General features: G+C 50.2%; 1 protein-coding gene and 1 pseudogene across 5 annotated transcripts in view; both read right to left on the bottom strand.

Annotated features, from left to right (window-relative positions):
- Positions 1-4,286: 4,286 nt before the first annotated feature.
- LOC148685516 (CUGBP Elav-like family member 5 pseudogene) lies at positions 4,287-6,968 on the bottom strand (annotated as a pseudogene). The gene is made up of 2 exons (XR_015950396.1): positions 5,222-6,968; positions 4,287-4,363 (listed from the first exon to the last, which is right to left on the bottom strand). The product of XR_015950396.1 is annotated as a CUGBP Elav-like family member 5 pseudogene (transcript).
- Positions 6,969-8,976: 2,008 nt separating this feature from the next.
- Positions 8,977-27,627, bottom strand: part of NCLN (nicalin) — a 29,595-nt gene continuing 10,944 nt past the window's right edge. The window contains exons 5-15 of one of the 4 annotated variants that reach the window (XM_035119606.3): positions 26,737-26,817; positions 25,479-25,582; positions 25,294-25,382; positions 24,828-24,967; positions 23,592-23,782; positions 21,448-21,535; positions 14,378-14,416; positions 14,091-14,254; positions 11,454-11,507; positions 10,525-10,603; positions 8,977-9,578 (exon numbers count right to left, since the gene is read on the bottom strand). In XM_035119606.3, the coding sequence (XP_034975497.1) occupies positions 9,519-9,578; positions 10,525-10,603; positions 11,454-11,507; positions 14,091-14,254; positions 14,378-14,416; positions 21,448-21,535; positions 23,592-23,782; positions 24,828-24,967; positions 25,294-25,382; positions 25,479-25,582; positions 26,737-26,817 (1,089 nt within the window). In that variant the 3' untranslated portion in view covers positions 8,977-9,518. The remainder of the gene's footprint in view (positions 9,579-10,524; positions 10,604-11,453; positions 11,508-14,090; positions 14,255-14,377; positions 14,417-21,447; positions 21,536-23,591; positions 23,783-24,827; positions 24,968-25,293; positions 25,383-25,478; positions 25,583-26,736; positions 26,818-27,627) is intronic. The other 3 variants (XM_035119607.3, XM_035119608.3, XM_035119609.3) reach the window with 3 other exon arrangements.

Genomic DNA, 27,627 nt, shown 5'->3' with positions numbered 1-27,627 from the left:
GCGGACTCTCCAGATGTTGCCACATGCAGTTCCCATCATCCCTGGCCAGCTGCTTGTGTCTCTTGGAAACTGGAGAGCAGCAAACACCTGGAAGATGTTGTCAAGAGTGCCTCTGAACAAGGGTCAATCGCCTTTTCAGCCCTCATTTGCAATTTTAAAACCTGGATTATTTGTCTCTGCCGTTTCAAGCAATGCTTGTTTAGAAATGCAGGTGGCTAAGGTTAGTGAAGACATTGTATACTCCTGTAGGGAGTGTTTTTTTATTATTATTATCATATCACTTGGGACGACAGGAGAACTAATACCAGTGTACTAGAAGAAGCAGAGAGCACTGGTGTTGAAGCAATGATTCTTCAACATCAACTTTGTTGGACTGGTCATGTTGTGCGGATGTCTGATGATCGTCTTCCAAAGCAACTACTCTATTCCGGACTGTAAAATGGAAAGTGTGATGCTGGTGGTCAACAAAAGAGGTTTGAAGACTCTCTCAAGGCAAATCTTTAAAAATGTAGTATACGCACTGACAACTGGGAAACACTGGCTTGTGAGCGCTCCAGTTGGAGAACAGCCTTTACCAAAGGTGTCATGGACTTTGAAGACACTCGAACTCAGGACGAAAGGGAGAAACGCACTAAGAGGAAGGCACGCTTGCCAAGCCCTCACCATGATCATCATCTGCCCAGAAACAGATGTCCTCACTGTGGGAGTTCATGGAAGGCCTCCACAGTCACTTATGGACTCACTGTTAATACCATGTTCATGGAAGACAATCTTACTCGACTACGAGGGATCGCCGAAGGAGAAGTGTGTGTTTTAATGCAATTACCTGTTTACGCAGAATGCAATCGACTCTATAGAGTGCAGAGCCTAAGCCCATAAAAAGGGCCTTTTGGACCAGACTAATGGCCCATCTCGTTCTCACAGTGGCCAGCCAGGTGCCCCCACAAGAAGGACCTGAGCACAACATTAACTCTCCCCTCTTGCTGTGTCCAGCAACTGGTCTTCCAAAGCATCGCTGCCTCCAACTGTGGAGCCACAAATTCACAAATTCTTCCACAAATTCATCGGATCCTGAGAAAGCAAAGAGATGGGGGTTCCTGCAGACCTCCGGATGTTTTGGGGCTCCAACTCCCAGCAGCCAGCTTGGCCAATATCCAGTAAGATGGAGAGTTGTAGTCCATCAACTTCGGGGGGGGGGGAGTCAAAGGTTCCCCATCCCAGACAAAGGGGATGGAGATAGTGGCAGACCTACATTTTAGGGGTACCCTGAAGCTTGAACGGTCCAGTGCAACCAGCAACAAGGTCTGGGTGACTGCTATTATCCTCTTTGGTGGGTTTGCTCCACAACACATTCCCACTTTTTTTATTTAAAAAATAAAATAAATTAGCTACCACACCTCAGATTTTGATTTAAATTGTTGCACTGGATTATCTCACATGCCAGAATCACTGGAGTCAATAAAAATCCCCTCTGCCTTGTAAGTTTTCGAGGTTTGCTCAGTTGGTAGAGCAGGAGAACTCTTAATATCGGGGTCATGGGTTTGAGCAAAATATCCCTGCATGGCTGAAATTCGGACTAGAATGACCCTCATGGTCCCTTCCATGTTTCTATGGGGGTGTAATTTAGGGAAATGTCATACATGTGCATGGTGCAATTTTTAAAGCAGTTTTTTAAAAGCAGTATGGACCAAAGTCACTTCGGGGGCCTGGCCCCTCTGGGATTAGGAGCCCTGAAGTTTAAGCTTCATTACATAGAAGATTTGCCCCTGAATGAAGAAGACTCTATGTTTCTTCTTCAATAGGATCCTCTCAGGGCTCCCAGTGAGGTCACAGAATCAAACAATTGCGTTCCCCATGCAACTTGAGACTAAATAAATAAATAAATAAATAAATAAATAAATAAATAAATAAATAAATAATAATAATACAGTGGTGCCTTGGTTCTCAAACATCGAAAACCCAGAAGTAAATGTTCCAGTTTTTGAGTGTTTTTCGGAAGCCGAACATCCGATGCGGCTGTCGGCTATTGTTTCCGGGGCACCTGCACCAATCAGAAGCTGCGCCTTGGTTTTCAAACATTTCGGAAGTCAAACAGACTTCCGGAATGGATTAAGTTTGGCGCTTTTGTTTTTGCTATTTATTCTGCATTTTTGTTTTTGAGGCTTTTTCGGTTAATTTGTTTTTGTGATTGTGCGGAACCCAGTACAACCACTGATTGATTGATTGTGTGACTGCGGAAATGGATAAAAGTCCCCCATCCAAACAATGACTATCATCAGTGCAGGTAAGGGGAAAAAATTAATTTTAATTTTTATCATCTACAATACTGCCTTATTTATTTTGTAGTACAATGCATTGATTATTGCTTTCATTTAATGGACCAATGGTCTCGTTAGATAGTAAAATTCATGTTAAATTGCTGTTTTAGGGGTTGTTTTTAAAAGTCTGGAACGGATTAATCCATTTTGCATTACTTTCTATGGGAAAGCGCGCCTTGGCTTTGGAACACTTTGGTTTTGGAACAGACTTCCGGAATGGATTAAGTTTGAGAACCAAGGTACCACTGTAATAATGTTGAGAACCCCCAACCACTGGCTGTCTAGCCTCCCACCTGAAGCGAGAGACCACCCACCCCACTGGGCCACCAACTCCATCATCAAACTCCTCCTGCCAAAGTCGTTCCTTCCCGTGGCCAGCCAAAGCTACCACTGAGTCATTCCTTCCAAACGTGCAACGAAAATCTACCCTCCTGACTCTTGAGCCCATTAGACATTCTCATGGGCAACAGAGAACAACAGGAGACGTCCTCCTTCCACCAAACGGCATGTTCCAATCGTGCCTCCACATACAATGCCAGCTAAACAATTCCATGTTTACTCCCAGGAGGGATGGAGAAGGGGGTTCAGTTCAGTGGCAAGACGCCTGTTTGCTTTGCTGGTCCAACTCTCAACATCACCAGACAGGACTCCCTTTGAAACCTAGATGGACCAATGGCCTGACTCAGTACAAGGCAGCTCCCAATGTTTTGAGGGTTTCTGCTGCATCATGAGGACTGGGACCTTACATTATTAATAGGGGAAGAACCACCAGGTTGTTTTTTTTTGCAGGTAAAAGGTCCCAGCTTTGACCCCAAGCATCTTCCAGGTAGGGCTGGAATAAGACTCCTTCCCAGGCACCCTGGAGAGCTGCTGTCAGTCATTGTACTAAGATGGATGGGCCCGCATAAGAACAGAAGAAGGGCCTGCTGGATCAGGCCAATGGCCCCACCTAGACCAGCATCCTGTTCTCACAATGGCCAGCCTGTGCAAAACCCACAAGATTTGACCACAAGAGCCCACACCTTCCCTGTGGTTTCTGGCAACTGGCATTCGAAAGCCTCGCTGTCTCCAATTGTGGAAGCAGATCGTAGCTCTCCTCCAACCCCCTTCCAGTCCAATTCAGCCCGCCGCAAAGCGCGTCACGCAAAAAACCGGACGCACAGCCTTGTGCCACAGGGAGGTGCGGGTGCAAGGCCTGAAAGTAACACGCAAACCAACAAGGCGGTTCAGTCTCACCCCTGGAACGTTTGGGGCGGGGAACCTGCCGCTTTGCTGAAGCTGCCGTTGGTTTCCGATTCCCACCAGCCGCCACCCCACCCACCCCCACGGGACAGTCAAGGGTCAAGGATGATTCCAACCATGCTTGGAGGGTCCACCTGAGATAAGGGCCAGCGCAGGCCCACAGGCCTTCAACTATCTGCAACAAAACATTGCCATTTCCAGACATCGCAAGGCAGCAACAGGCCAGGATTCACCACTGTTGTGATGTCCACATGTAGCCCAATCCCACCCCAATGCCTTTTTTGGGTGTGTGTGTGTGTTTTTAAGCACATATAACACACACACACACACACACACACACACACACACACACACAGAGAGAGAGAGAGAGAGAGAGTCCTCCCTCTCTCACACACACATACACAAAATATGGGTTTACATCTGCCAACGTCCCTTTCGTCTGGAAGTTTAAATGCTGAGGAGCAATTGCAGGCAGCTTTTAGGGTCTAGCCTCAGAGATAGTGGTCAAGAGCCATTTTGGTTAGCATAACATGCATATATATATATATATATATATATATATATATATATATATATATATATATATGCCCCCCACCCCAGTGTTCCTGTCAAAAGCCTTTTTCCAGAAAATGAAAAGGGAGTAGAGGAAAGAGGTGGGGGTGAGGTGGGGGAAGGTATCTGAAGGGTAGAAATACACCACAAATGATATGAAAATGGGCTTTTTTTTTAGGACGGGGTGGTGGTGGATGAGGTTTTGATGGAGGGTGTGGGAAGAGAAATGGTGAGGTGTCTGGGAATGGGGTCTGGAGAGAACAGAAGGAAATGAAGAGGAAATGCATGAAGGAGGATGTAGGGGGGAGGGAAGCCATATAGGCTCCAAGGCCCCTGAATGAGTGCCTCCCCACCCCCCACCCCCACCCCAGTTTAACCTGCAAGGAGGTGGGGCACACAGGTGCTTCTTGGGTGTCCAGGCAAGGCAAGGTGAGAGGATGGCAACACCAGCCTTGAAGCTTGGGCTAGTGCTGGGTCTGGGAACAGAGCAAGATGCTCTTGGAGGCTGATCTGGTGATGGGTTAAGGGGAGGGGAATTGGGGGTGGGGGGCGGGCGATGGTGAAAGGGACGGAGCGGGTTAATGGAGCAGAATAGAATGAGAAAGAGAGAGCCTGCAAGGGGGTGGGGGGGTGGCGGCGTTAAAGAGCAGATGGAATAAAACACGAGTATAGAAGGGGTTTAGAGAGCAGCAGCAGCAAATAAAAAATAAATAAAAATGGGGAGGGAGGGGGAGAGAAATAGGCTCGATGTGAAGAGCTAAGGGTGAAACGACGAGCAAAAAGCTTCCCGCCCCCGCTTCACCCGCCGCCCAAATAGAATGAAGATTATTATTTTAAGGGAGGGAGGTGTAAAAAGAATGGATGGAGGGAAATATTGCATGCAGGGTGGGAGAAAGTGATCGGGTGGATTAAAACGACAGGGTGGAGAATGGAGTGGGGGGGGGTGGATAGATTGGTAGAAAGGGAAGAAAAGGTTGAGGAGGATGGATTAGGCGTGGAGGGGGGAGCAGGATGCGCGAGGGAGAGGAGCGAAGAGGAAAGGCGAGCGGAGAATAGAAGGAAGCAGAAGGAGAGAGAGAAAAGGGTGGATTAAAAACACAAGGGCGCACCTTTGTGCATGCCAGTGTATCGGTCCTTCAGCACCGTCAGCTCGTAGATCTGCCCGAACTGCTCGAAGAGGGGCTTGAGGTCCTTCTCCTCGAGGTTCCGGGGGATCTGCCCCACAAAGAGCTTGATAGCATCTAGGTCCTTCATGCCCTCGGGCTCAGAGCTGCCGCTGCCACTGCCGCTGCCGCTGCTCATGGGGGAGGCGCGGGGCGGTTGCTGGGATTGCGCCTTCCGCCTGGGCTCGCTCGCCGGCAGTCTGGCCATCCCCCGAGCCCCCAGCGCGGGCTGCGCAGTGGAGGATGCTGCGAGGAGGAAGGAGGCGGCGGCGCGCAAGATGCCACTGGAGGGGAAAGGATGCTGCCGAGCGCAGCATCAGGACCACAAAAAGCGGCTGCTGGACAGCGACACCGCCTGGCCGTTCCGGGGAAGTGCATGGGGGGTTTCGGGGAGCGTGAAAGCGGGGTGCTGCTGGGAGCGGGATTGGGAGATTGGAAGTGTGGCGCGGGGAGAAGGAGCAGGGGGGGGGGTTATGTCCCAAGGTAGGCAGGGATGCAAAGGCAAATATTAACCCAACGAACCGGGAAGGGGAGGGCAAAAAGCATGCAACAAGGTGTTTGGTGAGAACCGCTTTGTTGAATTAAACAAAGGGTGCAATTCAGCCAGGAACCTGTTCCTTAAAGTAGACATATCCAGACACAGACACACAGCCCACAAAAGCACCCCACCACGCTTTTTTGCTCCCCCATCAGTTGCCAAGATAGACTGCCTTTACCCTCGGAGGTTCTGTTATAAATACTTTTAGACACACATAAAGGGGTAAGGCGCTGTCTTGCCTTCCAAATGTTGTTAAGACTACCGTTCCATCATCCCTGACCACCAGCCAGGCTGACAGGGGCTGACGGGAGCTGGAGTCTAGCAAAATCTCGATGGGCCACCAGTTCTGTGAAGTGGGGATTGTGAAGTCAATAACAGCCATTGTTGGTTACTAGTCACATTTATTTTTTAGCAAAACGCCTCTTTGCATTTGTTAAATCCTCCCAGGGTGATTATTTTCTGGGATTTGTTTCCAAAGAACCACAAGCACATGCACACACAATCTCAGACAGTTATATTTATTAGCTAACCACAACCACGTTTTGTGTCATCCCTCTTTCACACCCACACTACCACAGCAAAGCTGCGTCGATTTGCAGAATGACTGCCTTCAAGTTGAACCACTGTTCAGTAGACAGGGAAATCCCTGGGTAGGAGAGGGGCGGAAGTTGTTTGATTGTTTGCAGGAGAGACGACTCACCAAGAGTGAAACTAAGAATTTCCCTCTGGCAGCTGTGTAAGATAACCTTTTGCTCCTTTTCTCAAAGTTTTGAACTGCTGTAGTCAGGTTGCAAAGAAAGAAAGAAAGAAAGAAAGAAAGAAAGAAAGAAAGAAAGAAAGAAAGAAAGAAAGAAAGAAAGAAAGAAAGAAAGATTGTGGACTAGAAACATTGTGAGGCCTTGGATGTTAGCAGTTGCAGGGTGAGCCAAACCGTGTGCCCTGGCGTCACCTCGTGGCCACAGAATTTTATACCTCTCCTCCCAGGTTTCACTGTCGCATCACTAGCCTTCTAGATAGAATCTTCAGGTAGGTAGCCGTGTTGGTCGAAATAATAAAAAAATTTTTAAAAATTGTCCAGTAGCACCTTAGAGACCAACTAAGTTTGTTCTGGGTATAAGCTTATCACCACCCTTGTCAAAGATCTACCAGAACTTTCTCCTGGAAAAGGGAAACGCCATCGTGCCAAAGCTTGAATCCAGGGGTGCCTGCCTACTTTAATAAAATATAAAATATTGCGGGGGGGGGGGAGAGGCAACTGTGAAAATAGCGACTGTGAAAATAGTACACAGCGTGAAGTGGTGGTGGTTGTTTTTGCAGTCGAGTGGCATATACAATTTATGAATTATTCCCCTTTCACTACACACTACACACAAGGGCAATTCTGGCCACCAGGAAAGCTTCGCTGTCCTGCTTGTTTTAGTGACTCAAAAAAAACAACCACACACCCAGCCCACCATTTAAAATACTTTCCTATCCATTAACAAAATTTGATGCAAAATAAACCCATTATTTAAAGAGCAGAAGTTTATGTACTCTGCTGTTCTACATCCAATTTGCTAATGGGAAGGGGATTTACAATGGAATGGCAACCTTCTAAAGACTTGTTCTCTTTATTACAGGAATGTTGTGGCAAGCTTTTCTAAGTATTAAATGTGGCTAGCCATTTATGAATGTTGTGTGAACACAGGAGATATGGAAGGCAAATTTCTATGTGTGCTTGTGGAGGGGGGGGAAATACAATTTTATAGATCTGATGCAAAAAGAGCGCCAAGCCTTCTGAACTGTCTCCCAACTTAGAAATAAGCTCTCTTTCAACGGAGTTTTCACAGAAATGACAGGAACGCGCCTTTGAACAAAGCCCCCAGCAGAACTGAGCTTTCCCACTATCTATAGCTTATTTTGTATTCTGTGCTATGAATAATATGTTTGTTTTTTTACATTGTGAATGGCTTGGGGCTCCCATGAAAATTAAGGTGAGGAAAATGCTGGTTCACTTTCTAGTCTACTTCTATGGCTTTCTAGACTTCTCTCAGAATGGAAACATGCTGGGGACTAAAATGCAGAACTCTGAACCTGGGTGGCCCAGTGGTTGCCATCTTGGCAGCCTCTGGGGGCCCTGGTGGCAACGGCAAAAGTCTGGCTGCAGGAAATGAGAATGTGGAGCAGGGACACCATCCTCGCTCCAAACTCAAAACAAGGTTGAGTCAGGGGGAAGCTTCCTCGCTGTTTTCCCTTTAGTAGTAAAGCTAAGGCAACACTGCGCATTGCCACCCTAAGATTAGTAAAGTGCCTTATTGGTGCTGTTAAGTCGGGGCGATAACGCATCCCTGTTTAACGCCTGATCCCACCGTGAATGGTTCACTTTGAAAGCCCTTGTTACCTGGGATTGTTGCCCGTCATATTATTGTGGAGGAGCCGAAGGATGTTTACAAATTTATCCGATTTTCAGGAGGACAGTCCACAGGGCAGTACGATTTACAGTATCAAAGGCCTTGGTCAGGTCAATAAACGCCATTTGGCTGTGAGTGACTGCTAAAGAAGCAGCAGCAGCTATTAAGTAGAAGTCAAAGGTGAGCATGTGGAAAAGTGGGCCTCAGACTGGATAGCTCAGTTGGTTTGAGTGTGGTGCTGATAATGCCAAGGTTGCAGGTTCGATCCCCGTATGGGACAGCTGCATATTCCTGTATCACAGGGGGTTGTACTGGATGATCCTCAGGGTCCCTTCCAACTCTATGATTCGATGTTGCAGGTTTTGAGTCAGAGGTGGGTCTCGAGTCTGGACCAGGTGGGCTAGGACAGCCAGTGGGCTAGGACAGCCTTCCCCAGAAGCCGCAGCTGATGAGAGCTGCATAGGCCAAGCCTTGCGGTAGGGATTAGCCACAAACTCATGAAAACTCACTGAATAACTCTTCCTGGAGGTGCCCAGAGAAGGAAGAATAGGCAGAGCTGACTAAATATTGAGCACACAGCTCTGGCTGCTCTATCAAAGAGCTTCCCCTTCTCAGCATCCACATTCTCATAACCCTCCCCACCAAAACTAGGTATTAACCACCCTTACTCCCCACTCACCCAGCTGCCACACCCATGTGGCAAACCCCACTTAACAAACAGCACCCTAGATGTCAGAAAGCTTGTGATATCAGAGCCAATAATGCCCAGGAGGAAACTTCGCAGTAGTTCTCTTTTAATTTACATGTGCACATCTTTTTTTAAAAAACGAAACAAAACACAAACTGACCCCCAAAGCACCCCCTTCAAGTTCTCCATTTGACAGGCAGGCCCCCGCCCAACCGACCAGCCCAAGGCTTCCACCCCCAAAGCTTATAACCTATGGCACGTGTGTTGCCTGCTTCTCGTACAGCAGCTCTGCACTTATGGAAATGTCTTTTTGCTCAGAGGAAGATTTCCAAGGGGAGGTGGGAGGAAGGAAAGAGAAGACAAAAAAAAAGACACCCAAGGTTCAGTCTGGAAGCAGTGGTGTGTGTGAACGCCTGGGGCTCTGTCCTGAGGAAGGGGGTGGGGGAGCGGGAGGGGAGAGCAACGCAGGCCCGCAAAACGCAAGGGAGTTGAAGGGCGTTTTCCGTCTCGGCTTCTGCCTCCTGCTCCAGTGTCGTGCAATGGAACGAGGAAACGAGCAGCAGTAGCATCCAACGCAGCGCTGGTCCTGACGGGCTCCTTTCCAATGGTGGTGCCTCTGGCCCCCTTTCATTGTTGCTTGGATTTCAGGGACAGTCTCTGCACCAACCTGTAAAGCAGACTGAAGTGCTGGGAGTGGGGCAGGGAAGGGAGGCACACAAGCAGAGAGAGAGAGAAACAGACAGTGAGTGGGTGACTCTATCTTGAAGAGCAGAGGCAGAGGGGGTAGGAGAAGTGTTTTCGAATCTGACAGGCTACAGCCACATCTGCAACAGCAGTACCTTAAAAGAGGAGCATGTCTGTTGTGGACGCAGAGGTTTGCGCCACCATGAAATGCCCTATGTGAGGAGCAAGGCTCTCTTTGCTATAGCTCAAATCCCCACCCTTGGCCAGCCCACCCACCCACATCCAGTTAGGGAGGCGGCTTCGAGTGGATCACACCCATTGTCTCAAAAACCTGATTTTTAAGCCAGGATCTGGAGCACTGTGAAACTGGTTCCATCAGGCCAATGGGAATCTACACTTGTTTTTTCTTTCTCTAACCACCCCAAAGCAAAATAATGCCTGGCAAATAAAATATGGAGGAGAGTTTTAAAAAGCAATTTGATATAGAAGAGTCAGGGGAAAATAATCTGTTCAGAGTTTAAAATTCTCCTTGGTTAAGTCTCAATCTTATTTACACCATGCACACAACTCAAAATTTGTTCTGATTTCCGAGCATGAAATGAAATGGAAAATAACAGGATGGACAAAAAATGTAGCCCCTGATTAGTATTCCTTTCTGTCTGTAAGTATTCAAGTTTTCTTGCAAACGTGAGGATTGGAAAAGTTAAAAAGGACTCTGTGCACATTAATCTGGCTTAATGAACTGCTAACAGATAGCCTCCATCATGAAAAGGCATGGAAGCCAGCACCTATTAAGAGGTGGAGGTAAAACTCAAAAATGTGGCAAAAGAAGCTTCTGAATAGACTTTGCACCAACTCAAACAAGCCCTGGGGAAAAGAGAAAGCAGCTGCCTTGATTTCCTCCTGAAATTTGCTTGAGAGAGGCCACCACAGTCTGTTGCACACTCACCTGGACAGCAACATAGGCTACCCCGAGATAGGCAGCAATGCAGAGAGCCAGGAGGAGATCAAAGATGGCAGGTTTGACCCTGGAAAACAAGCCAAATTTAGACGTGTGCACATTACGGAGTCCCTTAAAGCGTACACTTCGCGTCCTCCTGCAATACTTCCACTGAAATTGGTGGATTACAAAGTGAATGAGAACAAAGTCACCCTATGAAGAGGGGAATGTTTTTTACACACACACACCCGCCAGAGCTGCTCATGTTCAGGTGGGTGCTACTCAGAAAACTCCGTTCCAGCTCCTCTCCCAGGGTGCCCTCCCCCCTTCTCCCTCTGGAAAGAAGTGTGTCCAATATGCAGCACCTGCCCCTCCCCCCACGTTCTCCTACGAAATGTGCTCAGGGTCAGGTACACCACCAGTCTGAGAAGGCTTGCTTGTGACCCCTCTCTGTTGGGTGGGAAATAGATGGTGCATGGGAGGGGACACCCAGCCCCGCCTGCTGGATTTAACCCCTTTTGCAGCCTTCTGCAACCCGCTGGCTTGCGATGACGCCAGTCACAGGCCAAAACATCCGGCAAGTCCCAAGTTGGAGAAGGCTGCGCCTTGATAGGTTGGAAACACAGAGTGAGAGTGTGTAAGAGAGAGGAGCATAATGGCTGGGCAGGAAGGAGGAATCTCTTGACACTTCTTCCTTGGCTGGCAGATCCTAAGAGGCTGTGTATTCAAAGCAGGGCAATGCCAGCACCGCAAGGTGGGAGGAAAAGCTGACCGCAGAGGAATTTGCACAGAACATTTCCCAATTCTTTCTGTGGGGTAACAGGTTGGTATTAAGAGTTCTTTCCCCAACCCCCACAGGCCAAGCCCTAGAGCACAGGCCCTTGAGGGGCCTCTGATCTCAGAGCAAAGAAATACAAGACAAGGTTGCTTGCACTTACCTATATGCATTCATTACTTGCTTCAACTGGTCGTAGAAAACAAACTCGGGGTCCCTGCATGCGGTTTAGAAAAAGAGGGGGGCGCCAAATTAACTTGTTAATGTTTTTAAAACAGTTGTGCCTTCGAAAGTCACAACACAACACAGTAAGCTGTAGAAACACACGGGGGTGCCTTATGTACAGTCTGATCTACCCTGTTTCTCCGAAAATAAGACATAGCCATAAAATAAGCCGTAGCAGGATTTTTAGGCATTCAAGGAATATAAGCCATACCCCTAAAATAAGACATAGTGATAGGCACAGCAGCAATGCCGGCCGTGGCAGGAGGAGGAGGGGAAAAATAAGACATCCCCTGAAAATAAGCCATAGTGTGTGTGTGTTTTGAGGAAAAATAAATATGAGACGGTGTCTTATTTTTGGAGAAACACGGTAGCTCAACCTAAATACTAATAAGTAACTAAGCTGCCTGAGAGAAGAGCTGTGTGGCTGGAGCTGCCTTGCCCCCCATTTCCAGCTCTCCTGGATCTGACCCGAGAGGGAAAGCGTTCCAAGGGAGGACCAGGCAACAAGCCCCACCAAGCTCCCACCCTCCTCCTGCAAGGATTCCAACTGCCCTCAAGACTTAGGCAGTGCGACAGAATCTGCTGTGGCGTCCCAGACTGGGAACGGTCACCTGCTTATCCCCTGGGTCTCGTCTGTGGAGGACAAATGCTTCCAGGGGTGTGGGGGGGGGGAGAGCTCTTTATCAGGGGCAGGAGACCCAGAACTGCCATGGACATCGGTGGGGAGCTGCTGCTCTTAACTGTGGTAGAAGTGGAACTTTAATAACTCGGGCTTCAGACTGTTCTTTCCTCCTCCCTTCTATTCCTTTATCCTTGTGTGCCATGCCTTTTTCATATGCTTTTTATTAAATTTTCTGTTTTACAATTTCAGATAAAGATTTTACATGCTTAAGATATCAATGACTTCCCTTCTTCTCTTTCCATGGTTCATTTTGCATATCATAAATTCCTGCATATTTTACAAAAACTATACCAGTCGGTTTTCCATTATTACATCCATCAAAACTTATTCTTCATACTGTTGAACCTATCTTAATGCTGCCAGCGTTTTCAGTTGTACAATCTTTTTCTATATATTCAATAAATGTTTTCCAATCTTCTTTAAACATATGTTCTTCTTGTTCTCTTATTCTATATATTAAGTCTGCAAGTTGTACATAGTCTGTCCACTTAAATGTTTGGTTGGGACCTTGCTCGTTTTCCATTTGGGGCTAACAAAACACGGGCCGCAGTAGCAGCATACATAAATACCATATTTCTCTGTGTATAAGACGACCCCTATTTTTTTAACCCAAAATTAAAAAATTAAGTTGTTTAGCTTTTTGGGAGGGTGGGGTGGGGGAGGTCACTTCCACCAATCGCTCACCCGCCTGCCCGCCACTGCCAATTGCACGCCTCGCCGAAGTCGCCAATTGTCTGCCCGCTCGCTGCTACTAATAGCCCACCCACCCACTTGCCACAGCTGCCAATCACCTGCCCGCCTTGCCACAGCCGCCAATTGCTTGCCCAATTGCTGCAGCCACAGCCAATCATCAGCAGGCTTTGCCGCAGCCACCAATTACCCGCTCAATCGCCGCTGCCAATCTTCTGCTTGCTGCTGCCATTAATCTCACACACACACACCCCTGCTTTCACTATCGGTGCAACCCAACTATTGCCTTTTTTCTTCTTTTTTCTTTTTTTTTCATAGCAAAAAGCATCGTCTTATACACAGAAAAATACAGTAACCTTCTTTGACACCTGGAAATTTCAGTCTGAGTTATCCCCAACAGAAAGGACTCTGGTTTTTTGGGGGGAAAGTACTTCAAAACATTTTTTTTTCGATTTATCATGGATCATTTCCCAATACACTTTTACCCAAAACCTCCTACACCTCTTGGTGGTTTGTGCAGGAATACCTGTTGAGTGCTAGACGCACAGATGTGGGTCCAGACACACACCCTGTAAGAGAGCAAGCTTTGTTTCCTGCTACTCCAGAGGGGAGGACCTGAACCAGTAGATTCAAACACAACGAAAGGAGATTCCAACTCAATATTAGGAATAACATCCTGAGCGTTAAGAGCTGTTGGACAGTGGAACAGAAAAGCTCAGAAGATGGTGGTGGCCTCTCCTTCATGGGAGGATTTTAAGCACAGGCTGGATGGCCATCTGCCAGGAACTCATTAGCTGTGACTCCTGCATTGCTGGGGGTTGGACTAGATGCCCTTGGTAATTTTTAAACATTTATTTCAATTCATTATAAATCATTTCCAAATACTCTTTTACACTGTTACGTGTCCATGCCCATGCTTTTCTAAAGGAGTGTCTGAATACTGATTTTTGTAAGCCAATCTCAAGCTTTTCTGGCTAAAAAGCAGCGTATAAATGCCATCAATAAATAAGTAACCAGTTGGGCCCTGAACCAGGACCACCCAGAGTCTTTCCTGGAGATGCTTTTTACTAGGTCACCTCTCTATGCCACCCTGTCTCTAACCATGTCAAAAAGGGTTGGGGGGGGGGATATTGAGGGCAGTTAACAGCAGAAAAGAGCACCAGAGCAGAACAGGCAAAGAGCACAGGGCAGCCCTGCTCTTACCGCTTGTCTGCCTTCACGTGATGCTGCTTGACATCTTTCAGGTAGCGGCTCATGTAATACTCCAGAGTGTTGATGAAAGTGCTGTCTTTGTCGACCAGCTGAGCGGCCCTTGGCTGGCTGGTGAGCCAGTCCATCACGGACTCCATCTGTTCCTGCTGGATCTGCTGCAGAAGCAAGGGGGTGGGGAAGGGACAGGCAGTCGGTCTGTTCTGCAGTTTAAACCCACACCACCCTCAGGCTTCCCCTTGCCCTGTGGGGAAGAGACCCTACTATCTAGGCATGCTTACCATCTGTTCTGTGAAGATCTGGAGGTCAACAGGTACTCCCTAGAGGAACAGATACAGTGGGAAATTTTCATCTATAAAGCACCTTGGGAATTTTAGGCATCGTACTATCTTTTTGTTTTTTTTAAGGCAGCCCCTGCTCACATGCTTTCAATGCAAGAGAGACAACCCGAAAGGGGGAAAGGATGGGGAGGGAAGAGAAAAACAAGCACGCTCAGGCAACAATTCTTAAAGTTATGTGAAGTGGGAGCAGGATGCTTGTCGTTTCCTAATTTTGTTAGCGGCAATGAATGAATACCAACTGCAAATACAGCGTTAGGCAAACTTGGCAGCTTCAAGGTTTTTGGCCTTGATCGCTAAATGCAAGTGAAACAAGCGTGCTAAATTAGACCACTCCCTGGGAAAACAGAACAAAAAATTCCAGTGCAAATCACCCTGTCAGAGGGCCTGGTATGGCTACTCTAGAGTAACGACTCCAGCATGGTCTTTTAAGGCTTTTATTAAGTGCTGATTATTTACAGTGTTCAGAGCAGTAAAAATGCATCCTTAAGGTGAGGTGTCAGAACTCCCGAATGGCGATTGGCGCGTTTTCTTCCAGCACCACAACTTTGGCAGACCCAACCTCTTCCCCCTACGTTTGCGTCGCAATTCGGGAGTTGGGGGGATTGGCCTCCCCCCCGTGCGTCCAACTTCCTGTCCCACCTGAGGCATGGGCTCCACAACCCTGCCTGAGCCTCGGACACCACTTCCTGACTCTCCGCTGGAGGCAGAGCTCTCCTTACTCTCTCCAGCGCTTGGTGATGGGCTGGAACTTAAGATGGGAGGGACTTCCCTGTATCCCTTGTCCCTCACATCCACCCCCCTCCCAGGCTCCTCTCTCCTCCTCCCCAGTGGCTCTCTGCTTGCTGGGGACGAGTGAAATCCCAAGAAGTCTGTGGCATCCGAGCCTGTGGGTGTGAAAATTTCCCCCCAATCCTGCGATCTCTCTCCTTCCCCCTGAGAAGACGGAAATCCCAAGAAGTCAGTGGCATCAGAGCTGGTGGGAGTAAAAATGTTCTGCCAGTCCTCTCCTGCCTCTGACGTCGTTGACCTCGGTGAAACCCACACCTCTTCTTCCGTGTCCTCAAATTCCGCTTCCCATCTCCATGGGGAGCTGCTGCCTGCTATCCCTTCCTCCTGCTCCTCCCCCTCTCCCTCCCTTTCCATGTGCCAGGGCTTGGGCCTGTGGGGGAACAGGGCGTGGAATTCTTCCACTAAAAATTCCTCAGGTACTTCCGTGGCCGGTATCCACTCATTGTGGGATGGCGGAGTGTCCTCCCATGCTATCAGGTACTCCAGTCCTCTCACCCCTCTCCTTGAGTCTAAAATCTCAGTTGCCTCATTGAGCTGTCGGGCGTTTCCCGTCTCCCCCCCTCCCTCTGGAGGCTGATCGCTGTCCCTGAACCTGGTACTTTCCCTGTACGGCGACAGCAGTGATCTATGAAACACTGGGTGCACTCTCATGTCCTCCGGCAGTGCTAGCCTGAAGGCTACCGGGTTGACCTGTTGCGTGACCGTGAAGGGGCCCAGCCTCCTGTGTGCTAACTTTCTGCATCGCCCCCTGGTGGGAAGACCTTCCGAGGATAACCAAACCTTGTCCCCCACCCTTATGACCTCTCCCGGCCGCCTGTGGCGATCTGCCCCCTTCTTATACGCTTCCTTGGCCCTCTCCAAGTGTTCTCTGAGCTGTTGGTGCACCGTCTCCAGGTCCTCTGCCCACTCCTCGGCCTGTGGGCCCTCTTCCTCCTCCTCCCCCTCCCTCTCCGGGAAAGATCTGAGGTCGCGCCCATAGTTGGCCTTAAAGGGCGACACCCCTGTGGAGACGTGCACCGCATTGTTGTAGGCAAATTCTGCCAGTGGCAGGCGATCCACCCAGTCCGTTTGCCTCTGGCTGACGTAACATCTCAGGTACTGCTGCAGAATGGCGTTGACCCGCTCCGCCTGTCCATTGGTCTGCGGGTGCCGAGCCGTCGACAAGCTGACCTCCACCTGCAGGAGGTTCATGAGCCGTCGCCAGAACCTGGAAACAAATTGGCGGCCACGATCCGAAATAACTCTTAAAGGCAATCCATGCAGTCGGAATACGTGGTCCACAAACAGTTTGGCCGTCTCTTCTGCCGAGCCCGCCCTGGCACACGGTATAAAGTGGCACATTTTGGACATGAGGTCCACCACCACCAACACTGCGGTCTTGCCCCTGGACGACGGCAGGTCTGTGATGAAGTCCATGGACACTACTTCCCACGGCCTGTGCGGTGTGGCTAATGGCTCCAGCAAACCTGCTGGTGGCGCTCTGACCACCTTTGCTCGCTGGCAGGTGTCACATCCCCTGACATAATCCCGAACATCCTCCCGCACCCCTGGCCACCAGAAGTGTCTCATGACTAGGTGAGTGGTTTTGTCCCTTCCGAAATGACCCGCCGTTGGGTTGTCGTGCATCTGCTTGAGAACCTTACCTCTCAGCTGTTTGGTCGGGAGGTACAGGGCTCCCCTGTAAAAAAGCAAACCCCTCTTCTCCTCAAAGTCTTTGGCCTGCTCCCTCCCCCCTCTCAGGTCTCTGAAGATGCGGGTGGCAAATTCATCCGCTGCCGTCAGTGCTGTGAGTTCTGCCTCGCTCACCACTGCTGCACCGCATGACCATGCAGATGGGGGGAAAACGTGCCTGGGTGCTGGTGGCAACTCCTCCTCCATGTACTCTGGCTTGCGGGAGAGGGCATCCGCCCTGACGTTCTGCTCCCCCGGGATGTAGTGGATGGAGAAGTTGAAGTTCGAGAAGAACTCTGCCCACCGTATCTGCCGCTGGTTGAGCACCCTGGCCGTTCTCCAGAACTCCAGGTTCTTGTGGTCTGTGCACACCTGGATGGGGTGCTTGGCGCCCACCAGGAAGTGTCGCCAGTGCTGGAACGCCGCGTGGATCGCGAGAAGTTCCCTATCAAACACTGTGTAGTTGCGTTCAGGCTGGGTCAGCTTCCTGGAGAAGAAGGCACAGGGTCTCCACTCTCTGTTGGCGTCCAGTTGCAACAGAATCGCTCCCACAGCTTTATCAGAAGCATCTGTCTCCAGGCGTAGGGGCGCATCCTGCACCACGTGGAACAGGTGCTGGTCTGACGCGAACACCCTCTTGAGGCTTTCGAACGCTGCTTGTGCCTCTGGTGTCCACCTGAACTTCTGCTTGCCTCTCAGGCAGTCGGTGATGGGAGCCGTGACCCGAGAGAAGTTCTGGATGAACTTCCTGTAGAAGTTAGCGAAGCCTAGTAGTCGTTGGGCATCTTTGCGCGTCCTGGGGCTGTGCCAGTCCAGGATGGTCTGCACCTTGTCCTTGTCCATTGCCAGTCCCTTGTCTGACAGCTTGTAGCCCAAGAAGTCCACCTCCTTGGTGTGAAACTTGCACTTCTCCAGCTTCACATACAGGTGGTTGTCCTTCAGGCGCTGCAACACCTCCCTGACATCCTTCACATGCTGCACTGGGTCATTGGAATAGATAAGGATGTCATCCAGAAAGACCAGGCAGTTCTTGAAGAGGAGGGACCCCAGGACGTGGTGCATGAAGGCCTGGAAGCAGGCTGAGCCCCCTTGCAACCCGAAGGGCATCACCAGATATTCAAAAGAGCCCAGAGGCGTGAACATCGTGGTCTTCCATTCATCGCCTTCCCGGATCCTGATCAAGTTGTACGCCCCCCTCAGGTCTAGCTTGGTGAAAATCTTGCCCCTGCGTGCCGCTGTCAGGAGATCATCCACTCTGGGCATGGGGAAAGCCACTGGCTCTGTCACCGAATTCAGCCGTCTAAAATCCACCACCAGGCGGCGCTGTTGCGTGTCTTTCTTGTCCACCCAGAAGACCGGGCTGCCCCCTGCTGCCTTGCTTTCTCTGATGAACCCCCGCTTGAGGTTCTTGTCGATGAAAGCGCGCAGATCCTCCAGTTCCTGGTCTGACATGGCGTACAGCTTGGCTGGGGGTATAGTTGCCCCTGGCACCAGGTTGATCTGGCAGTCAAAAGGCCTGTGTGGGGGTAGGTGGTCGGACTCCGCTTCGCTGAAGACCTCCTGCAGGTCCCAGTACGGCTTGGGTATCGCCTCACCCCCTTTGACGTGCATGGTGGCCACCGTGGCTATCGGAGGCCCCTCCCCTGGTTGGTGCTGCATGCAATGTTCCAGACAAAAGTCCGACCCAAACGTGATGCATCTCTGGTGCCAACTTATGGAAGGGTCGTGGCGCGCCAGCCAGCTCATTCCCAAAACGATGGGGGGGTCTGAGATGGTCGTGACGTTGAAAGCCAGTGTCTCTGAGTGCCTTCCCACCGTCATTCTCATGGGGGGGGGGTTGATGAGTGATGGCCCCTCCCAGCAACTCTCTGCCATCAATGGTGGCCACATGCAGGGGAAAATCCAGCTGCAGAAGTTGGATTTGGTGCTCTTCTGCAAAGTTTCTCGAGAAGAAGTTGGCAGATGCCCCACTGTCAATTAAGGCGAGGACTGACAGGGGGTAGCCATTTGGGAGCGTCAGCGTGACTTCTAGAACCACTCCTGCTCTGGGAGGGGTGGGCTGGCTCTGCTCCTCTCTGTGCGGGTGGGCGGGCTGGGGCTGTTCACTGCTGACTGTGCCTGGCTGCTGCCCCTTGTCTCCTGCAGCCAGGCTGTCTCGTTTCCCTGCTGTGGTGCTACGTCAGTGGGGGAAGGTACAACCGTTCCCGCCTTTCCTTGCCACTCCCTGCGATGAGGGCAGTCTCTGACGCGATGCCGGGGGGAGTTGCAGAGAAAGCAATTCCCTCCTCTTCCCTCCTTGCGTTTTGGCGCCGCCGGGGTTTGAAAAGCCCGCGCGCGCGCTCCCCCGATCTCCATCGGTTCCGGCTCTGGGCTTGGTCTGGGCGGGTCTGGGGGCGGTCCCTGGGGTGGGTTTTGGTGATGTGGTCTGTCCTGAGAGCGTGGGAACCAAGGTTTTGCTGCGCGCGTCGCTTGTTTGTCATACCATCTGGATTCCTGCCTCACCCCCACCGCTAGCGCCGCTTTGCTGAGCTGATCCATAGTCTGCGGTCTAGGACCTCTTGCCAGCTCATCCTTAACGTCTGCATGCAAACCTAGGTAGAAGGCTGATTTCACTGGCTCACTGTTCAGATCCCACCCCAGTTTGTGCACCAGCATGGTGAATTTCGCCCAGTAGTCTCTAACTGTCGATTTTCCTTGTGTTAGGTCATGAAGCTCCTGTTTAGTGGCCTCCATTTCACTGTCGCTAGCGTACATTAATTTTAAAGCTTCTAGAAATAAAGTTGCGTTCTTCATGCAAGGATTTTTTTGCGCGATGAGCGGTCTTACCCATTCCCGGGCGGCCCCCGTCAAATGCTCTATGATAAAGTAGACTCTGTGCGCGTCATCTGGGAATTCTGCTGCATGCAATTCCAGCGCATAATTTATCTCAGTCTCGAATCCGAGGTACTCCCTCGGGTCTCCGCTGAACTTGGTGACTAGGCTCTGTCCCCTTCTCACTTGGACTAGCTGCGGCTGGGGTGCCCCCCCACCTCTAGCGGCTTTCTCCTCTTCCAACTTTTTCTGCAGGTCTAATACCATCACCCTTAGCTGTTTCTCAGTCTCCTCTTTTGTCCTCACCTGGTCCACCAGCTTGTTCAGCTCCTCCTGCGCCCCTCGCGCTTCCTCCTGAGCGGCATGCAATTGCTGCTGTGCGTGCGCTGTGAGGGTCTGTAGCTCCTGCTTCGCTGCTTCAGCCTCCAGCCTCCAATGCTCAGCCTCTTGAGCGCTCATCGCTGCACTCCAAAGTAGCCAAAAAAGATTCGGGAGTTGCTGTCAGAGGGCCTGGTATGGCTACTCTAGAGTAACGACTCCAGCATGGTCTTTTAAGGCTTTTATTAAGTGCTGATTATTTACAGTGTTCAGAGCAGTAAAAATGCATCCTTAAGGTGAGGTGTCAGAACTCCCGAATGGCGATTGGCGCGTTTTCTTCCAGCACCACAACTTTGGCAGACCCAACCTCTTCCCCCTACGTTTGCGTCGCAATTCGGGAGTTGGGGGGATTGGCCTCCCCCCCGTGCGTCCAACTTCCTGTCCCACCTGAGGCATGGGCTCCACAACCCTGCCTGAGCCTCGGACACCACTTCCTGACTCTCCGCTGGAGGCAGAGCTCTCCTTACTCTCTCCAGCGCTTGGTGATGGGCTGGAACTTAAGATGGGAGGGACTTCCCTGTATCCCTTGTCCCTCACATCACCCAATTCAAAATTTTCTGGGAAAGCACACACCACTGCTCATACTATAAGTGCAAGAGTGTGGGGCACTCCTGACCCTAGGTTTCAAGCCAGGCAGGCATGGCTTCTTCCAGAATAGCTTTTCTGAACAACCCCACAGTCCTCAACAGTCAGTTCAGTGGCTGCTGAGCACACTTAATCCACATTGTGCTGTCTTGGGTTGCGTTTTTCTGGTCCCTCATTAGGGCTCCCCCCATGCAAAAAATTCATTTTGCTCCCCATGCAGCATGCTAATATTCCCTCCTTGTTTCTCACGGACCTTGTTTTGGCAACATGCTCCTTGTAACTCAGCACCTGAGTGCGAAGTTTGTGTATCTGATAATCACCACCAAGAAAAGGGATGGTTTAGGGCAGGCATGGGCAAACTCTGCCCTCCAGATGTTTTGGGACCACAACCCCCATGATCCCCAGCTAACAGGACCAGTGGTCAGGGATGATGGGAGTTGTAGTCCCAAAATATCTGGAGGGCCGAGTTTGCCTATGCCTGGTTTAGGGGAGGAAAGGAGCCAAATGGAGCTGGCCGTTCAGCTGAGCAAACAGAATGGCCCCACTGCCCCTTCTTTCCACCCTTTGCAGCCAGATCAAGTGGCAGCTAACAGTCAATGGAGTGGGCCCTGCTGCCCTATCAGCCCCTTGGCTGCAATCGGTGGAATGGCTGCTAAGAGTTCTGGGAGGGAGAGAGTCAAATGAGGAAATGTGATGTGGGCCATGCTGAACCTCTTCCTCTGCTGTGGCTAGTGAAAACTGCCTGGGGAAGAGCAGATGTAGAGAAAAACCCTCACCTTTTCTGTTAGGTTGTAGATAACCCGCGTCAAAGCCTCCACAACAATGCGGGTGTTGCGGGTTAGAATTTTGGGGTCGACCCGTGCCCTGCAAAGGGGAAAGGCAACAGCGGTGTCAAAGACATCTTATCTTGGGAGGGAGGGAGAGCAGGCATTTGAATGACTGCCTACCAAGTTTCTCATTTGGGCCCCGTGTCATGCAGTCTTCTGTCAGCAGTCCCACTTGGGCCTGAGGTCTTTAAAAAGGAACAACCAGTCCATGGTCCTCATAAATGTGGAAGGGAGCATGCAAACCAATGTCTTCCCTCAAAAAAAGCAAGGCCCATACGACACAGTTCATACGGCTGGCTATCCCACCCCACCCCACCTTAACAGCAAGCCAATCTGGAGATGATGAAGCCTTGGGGTAGAATTCTGGGGGAGATACTCCCAAATCCAGTGGTAACTTTCAAGAACTGATGGCTGGCTGTGCTTGTTTTCCTCCTCCCTTTCCAACCCTTTACCCTTTTGGCAAGGAACCATTTCACATAAGCAGGTGGCTGGGAAGGGTGCACATGCTGCATTTTTTAAAAAATGCTCCTCCGCATTAAGAATGCAAGTATAGCCTTGCTGGATCTGGTAAATGGCTCATTTAATCCAGCAGCCTGTTTTCGCAGGGAAATCTGCAAGCAGGACCCAAACACAAGAGCATTCTTGCCTCCTGCCGTTTCTAACAACTGTTATTCAGAAGCATTATTGCCTCCAACCATGGTTGGAGCCATCCAAGTTGGTGGCCCTCCCTGCCTCCTGCGGGAGGGAGTTCCACAGTTTAACTATGTGCTATGTGTTAACTATGCACCGTAGAAAGGTAGGACACCAGTAAGAATTGATAATTACATGCAGCGTGTAACAGGGTGAAAGGATCTTAACGCCCTGCAGGTGTTGCCAGGCTACAACATCCCATCATCCCTGTTGGGTGCTAGTGCTGACAGTGGGTTGAGTCCCAGCAACATCCAGACGGCTTCCCACCCCTACTTCATGCCAAGACTGAGGGCCAAACTGGAAGTCACCACTGGCACACTTTTCACACACACAACGGAGGGCATGCCACTGGACTTGCGCAAAGAATTCTGGTTCCAGAGAAACATACAAACCTTTACGTACCAAATGCCTCTACACCCACCCACTGCTACGAAAGAGAAATGATAGAAAAGCCTAAGGCTGCCCTGCCAGATCACAGATCATTCAGACATGCAGGCTCTTTGCCTCCCAGCCAGAACTCGTGGAATTCGTGTTTACAAGACGTAGCAACAGCTTACGTGGTTTAAGAAAGGGAAAATGGCTACACTTCCCCCTGCATGACTTTTGTCTGCCAACAGGTAATATTAAGGCTCCGCTGCTAAATGCAATCTCACATGTTCAACTCCTGAGCCAAGTGGCAACCCTCCAAGTTTATGCCCTACGGAATGGCTGCAAGCTAAATGACAGAGCACCTGCTGTGCCAGCAGAAGGCTCCAGGTTCAAACCCTGAATCTCCAGGTAGGACTGGGGGTAAAGGTAAAAAGGTAAAGGACCCCTGGATGGTTACGTCCAGTCAAATGCGACTATGGGGTTGCGGCGCTCATCTCGCTTTCAGGCAGAGGGAGCCGGCGTTTGTCCACAGACAGCTTTCCAGGTCATGTGGCCAGCAGGATTAATCCACTTCTGGTGCAACAGAACACTGTGACGAAAACCAGAGCGCACAGAAACGCCATTTACCTTCCCGCTGCAGCATTACCTTATTTGGCTACTTACACTGGCATGCTTTTAAACTGCTAGGTTGGCAGGATCTGGGACTGAGCAATGGGAGCTCACTCCGTCACAGGGATTAGAACCGCCGGCCTTCTGATTGGCAAGCCCAAGAGGCTCAGCGGTTAAGATCACAGCGCCACCCACGTCCTTGCTGGGAAAGGACTCCAGTCTGAACCCCAGGAAAGCTACTGCCAGCCAGTGGGCAATGGTGAGCTAATGGGCCCAAATGGTTTGACTCAGCGCGAGGCAGCTTCATGTTTCCTAATGAGTTCAGTGTTCGTTTTCTGATAACGATCCTCAGCTCATACGTGCAAGCAGACCAGCAGCTGAAAGCTACCGCCACCCCCCACCAGCCCTTATTGCAGCCTCCTCACCCAGCGGCTGACCTCACGTCCATGATGCTCTTGCGCAGGCCGTCTCGGTGGCTCTCGAGGTGGGAGACGGTGAAGGCTGGGAGGCGTCGGATGGCAAAGCGCTCATGCTCCCAGGCCAGCATGTCTTCTGCGAGGTTGATTTTCTTGTGCACCATGGAGAACCTCACCTCTGGGAACTGGCTGGCAACCACCTGGGAGACAAGTCACCAGAAAGAGAGGGGTGAGGCAGTGCCAAGCAACTTGCCTCCGGGGCAGAGTTAGCAACTCTCTCGCAACCCTGCTTTTCTTAAAACAGGGTCTGTGCCTTTGCCATGCTGCGCAACCCCAATCCTTCAAGAAAGGGGAAGGGTTGAAGTAGTAGTAGTAGTAGTAGTAATAACAACAACAATAATAACAATAACAATTTATTATTTATACCCCGCCCACCTGGCTGGGTTTCCCCAGCCACTCTGGGCGGCTTCCAACGAAGGTTAAAAATACATTAAAACATCAGTCATTAAAAACTTCCCTAAAGAGAGCTCAGTGAGAGAGGGTCTGCTTCTCATCTCCAGATAGGACCGGGAGATACTCCCTGCCTGACACCCTGGAGAGACACTGCCAGTCAGCATAGACGATGCTGAGCTAGATGGACCAATGGACTGATTTAAAACGGTCATGAGGACTAGAATCTTACTTCAATTTTTAAAGGAAAGGACCGTGCCTCAGCAGCAGAGCACCCACTTCATATTCAGGTTTCAGGTTCAGTCCTCAGCATCTTCAGGTAGGGATGGCAACTGTCCCCTGCCTGAAACCCTGTAGTTTCCAAGTCACATTCAAAGGTAGCTCCACATAGCGTGCGCTGCAGTAGTCCAAGTGGGAGATAACCAGAACATGGACCACTCTGCGAGACAGGGCGCAGGGAGGTAGGGTCTCAGCCGGTGTACCCAATGCAGCTGGTAGACAGCTGCCCTGGACACAGAACTGACCTGTGCCTCCATGACTCCCAGGCTGTGCACCTGGTCCTTGAGGTGCGCAGTTACCCCTACAGGACTTGGAGAGTCCTCCACACCTGTGTCCCCCAGAAACAGTAATTCTGTAGTAAGGACAGCTGCCTTATTTTCTCCAGAAAAGGGGGAAGAGGCATCCACATTAGCCAGAGCACAGTGGGATGCTCTGCCAGGGAGGCACACTGAGTGTTCAACTGCTGCTGCCCACCCATCTTGCCCAACACAAGCCAGCCTGGCCCCCTTTGTTTACCAGCTCCAGCTCCTTCAAAAAAGCATGCTGAAGGGTCCCCTCTTTTGGAGGCTTCGAGACGTGTAGGTGGAGACTGTTCCCTCTCCCCAGAGTGTCCAGACAGAGTACGAAGGCCACGTTGTCCTGCAGCAAACTGGAATCTGAAATAAGGGGCAGTCAGGGATGTGAAATGGCCATCCTCCTACAAAGAGTTATGGGGCGGGGAAGGAGGTGGAAGAGACACCCTTTGCATGCTCTTAATGCAACATGAAAAACCATTGATTGTCATCTAAGACCAGGGATGGTCACAAGCTATTTACTGAGAGCTACAGGCTCCCACTTCTAAAAGTGAGGAGGTTAAGCCTGTGGCTTCCCAGTCAGCCTCCTGATGCCTCCTCTCCACTCCTGGCCAACTCATAAACCAGGTCCTGCACCTGGCCGTAGAACCTCCAGGTTTATGGGGAATATCACAATAAACCTGCAGCACCTGTGTGATCCAGGTTGTCTTCCAGCCACCGCTTGGTCCCTTGATAGTTAAACTTGCCACCTCCGGATGCAAAGAACAGTAGATTATACCTGGGGGGGAGGACAGAGAAAAGGGTCAGGCTTACATTCTGGCCATTGCACACCCACTTTGGGCAAAAGGCCTCCCAGAAGAGAAATTCAACTTACCCGGCGTGTGTCCGTTTGTACGTGTAGAGGCGAGAGAACAGCCTGGCCAGTTCCAGGAGCATGGCAACCCCACTGCCATTGGAGTCTGCGCCATGGGAGAGCCACTGGGGGAGCGGGTAGGAAAGAATGTCCAATATTAAGGGCAACTCTGGGTTTGGGGACACACCAGCAAAGGGGGGGGGGAGTAAGCCAGATCCTTGCAGAATAAGCCAAGTCATTGCCACACATGAAGAATCAACAGAGTTGAAGGACACATTCCAAACTGGCAAAAAACAACAACACCCTCATAGGGTGTAGCTAGGGATGTGGAGAGTCTGAGGGCTGGGGGGCCATGTCTCCCAGCCCCTCCCCAGCTTTTCTCTTTCTTTCTTTTTTAGAATAGTTTTTTTATTCAAGGTTTTCTTGTGTTATAAAAGAAACAAGGAAAAGTACACATAGCACCTCCACTTTTGGTTCAGAGCCTTTTTCACAGTTCCTTTACATTCAGCATGAGACACTATTGTCATAGACATTGTGCGGTTGGGGGAAAAGAGAGGGGCGGGGAATGAGGGGAGGATAATGCTATTTCGTTCTATTGCAGTGTCTGTGCAGGGTTTTTGCGTCAGTGTCACGGTGGGCAGGTCTTTCATTTATATATTTATCTATCATGGCGACAGATTGGGGGGGTCCAGGGCTTGGTTGGTTGCATTCGGTTGGTTGCAGTATGATTTGTTTGTTATGTGTGTGGAGTTTTTGGGCCAGATAAGCTGGTGTGAAAGCCTCCCCCTTTGCTTGTCCCCATACTAGTTTAATTTTGTTGGTTAATTTTTCTACTAGGGCGGTTTCCAATAGAGTTTCTCATCCATACTGAATGATCACCGAGATGGAAGGAATTCTAAAGATGGCTTAAGGACGCCACAGGTCTTCAACGGATAGGGAAGTACAATTGGACAGGGTCTTGGCCTAAAACAGTTGCACCAGTAAGACCATCACATTTCCTCTTTTGTGTTGGGTTTTTTGGCTCCTCGAGACAGAAGAAAAAGTAAGAAAAAGACTAAAGGCTGTCAACTCAGGCAGCTCATTTAAGAACAACCCCCCCCCAATGAACCAGATTAAAGGCTTCTGGAAACTATGCACGCCCCTGACACAAAATGTGCAAGGCTGCCCAAATTTAAAGGAACTGTTAGTGTATAACAACGTAGGTGGCTTGCATAAGTGAGCCATGCTGCATTATACAGAAAGTCCAAAAAATAGGGGGCAACAGCTGACAGAAACTTACCGGTGCCACTCCAAAAGAGTCGTAGTGAGCGACTACTACAATAGTAGGCAAGTCCTCTCCTCCCAGACCAGTCAGCCGACCCTAGCAAGGGGAGCAGGAGAGGAATCATTACATCAAGGCCATTTCTGTCGCTGTGTCAATGCAAGACACCACACATCACCTCTGCCTCCTCATGAATCTAGGGAACTGTAGAGTTGGAAGGTATCCCGAAGGTCATCTGGTCCAACCCCCTGCAATGTAGGAATCTCAGCTAAAGCATCCTTGATAGGTGCCCATCCAACCTCTGCTTAAAAACCTCCAATGAAGTCCATCAACTTCCAAGGGAGTCTATTCCATTGTTGAACAGCTCTTACAGTATTCCTGCTATTGTAAATCACTTTCTAAACACCTTCAGAATCACTGCTGTAAATCACCTCTGAACACTTTCAAAATCCCTACACCAACTTCTTATCTGCCCCCTTATCCATCATAGGTCTTTAAGCAGAGGCTTGACAGCCATCTGTCAGGAATGCTTTGATGGTGTTTCCTGCTTGGCAGGGGGTTGGACTGGATGGCCCTTGTGGTCTCTTCCAACTCTATGATTCTATTCTATGATAGGCTACTGTACTTAGTCTGGTTTTTGATTTTTTTGTTCCTTCCCAGCCCTTATTACTTTTGCCTGTTGCTCATGACGTTTACTCCTGGAGCTCCACAAGCTTTGACCGTCCAAAGGTCTCCTGGTCCACCCAAAGACTCACGTGTCACCTCTTAAACTCCGAACTGCCTCCCTCCTCCTTTCAAATCTCACCTCACACCTATTTTGCAAAGGCTTTGGCACTGCTGCCCGTACTGCCTTGTGCCCTGTTGCAACCTGCCAGCCTGTAACCAAGCCCATGCAATTGTATTGATTTT

The sequence above is a fragment of the Zootoca vivipara genome, chromosome 6, assembly GCF_965207765.1.
Source record: "Zootoca vivipara chromosome 6, rZooViv2.hap1.1, whole genome shotgun sequence".
In the NCBI taxonomy this organism is placed as follows: Eukaryota; Metazoa; Chordata; class Lepidosauria; order Squamata; family Lacertidae; genus Zootoca; species Zootoca vivipara.
The sequence above is the reverse complement of the archived record's forward strand: the minus strand, read 5'-3'. Positions and strand labels throughout refer to the sequence as shown.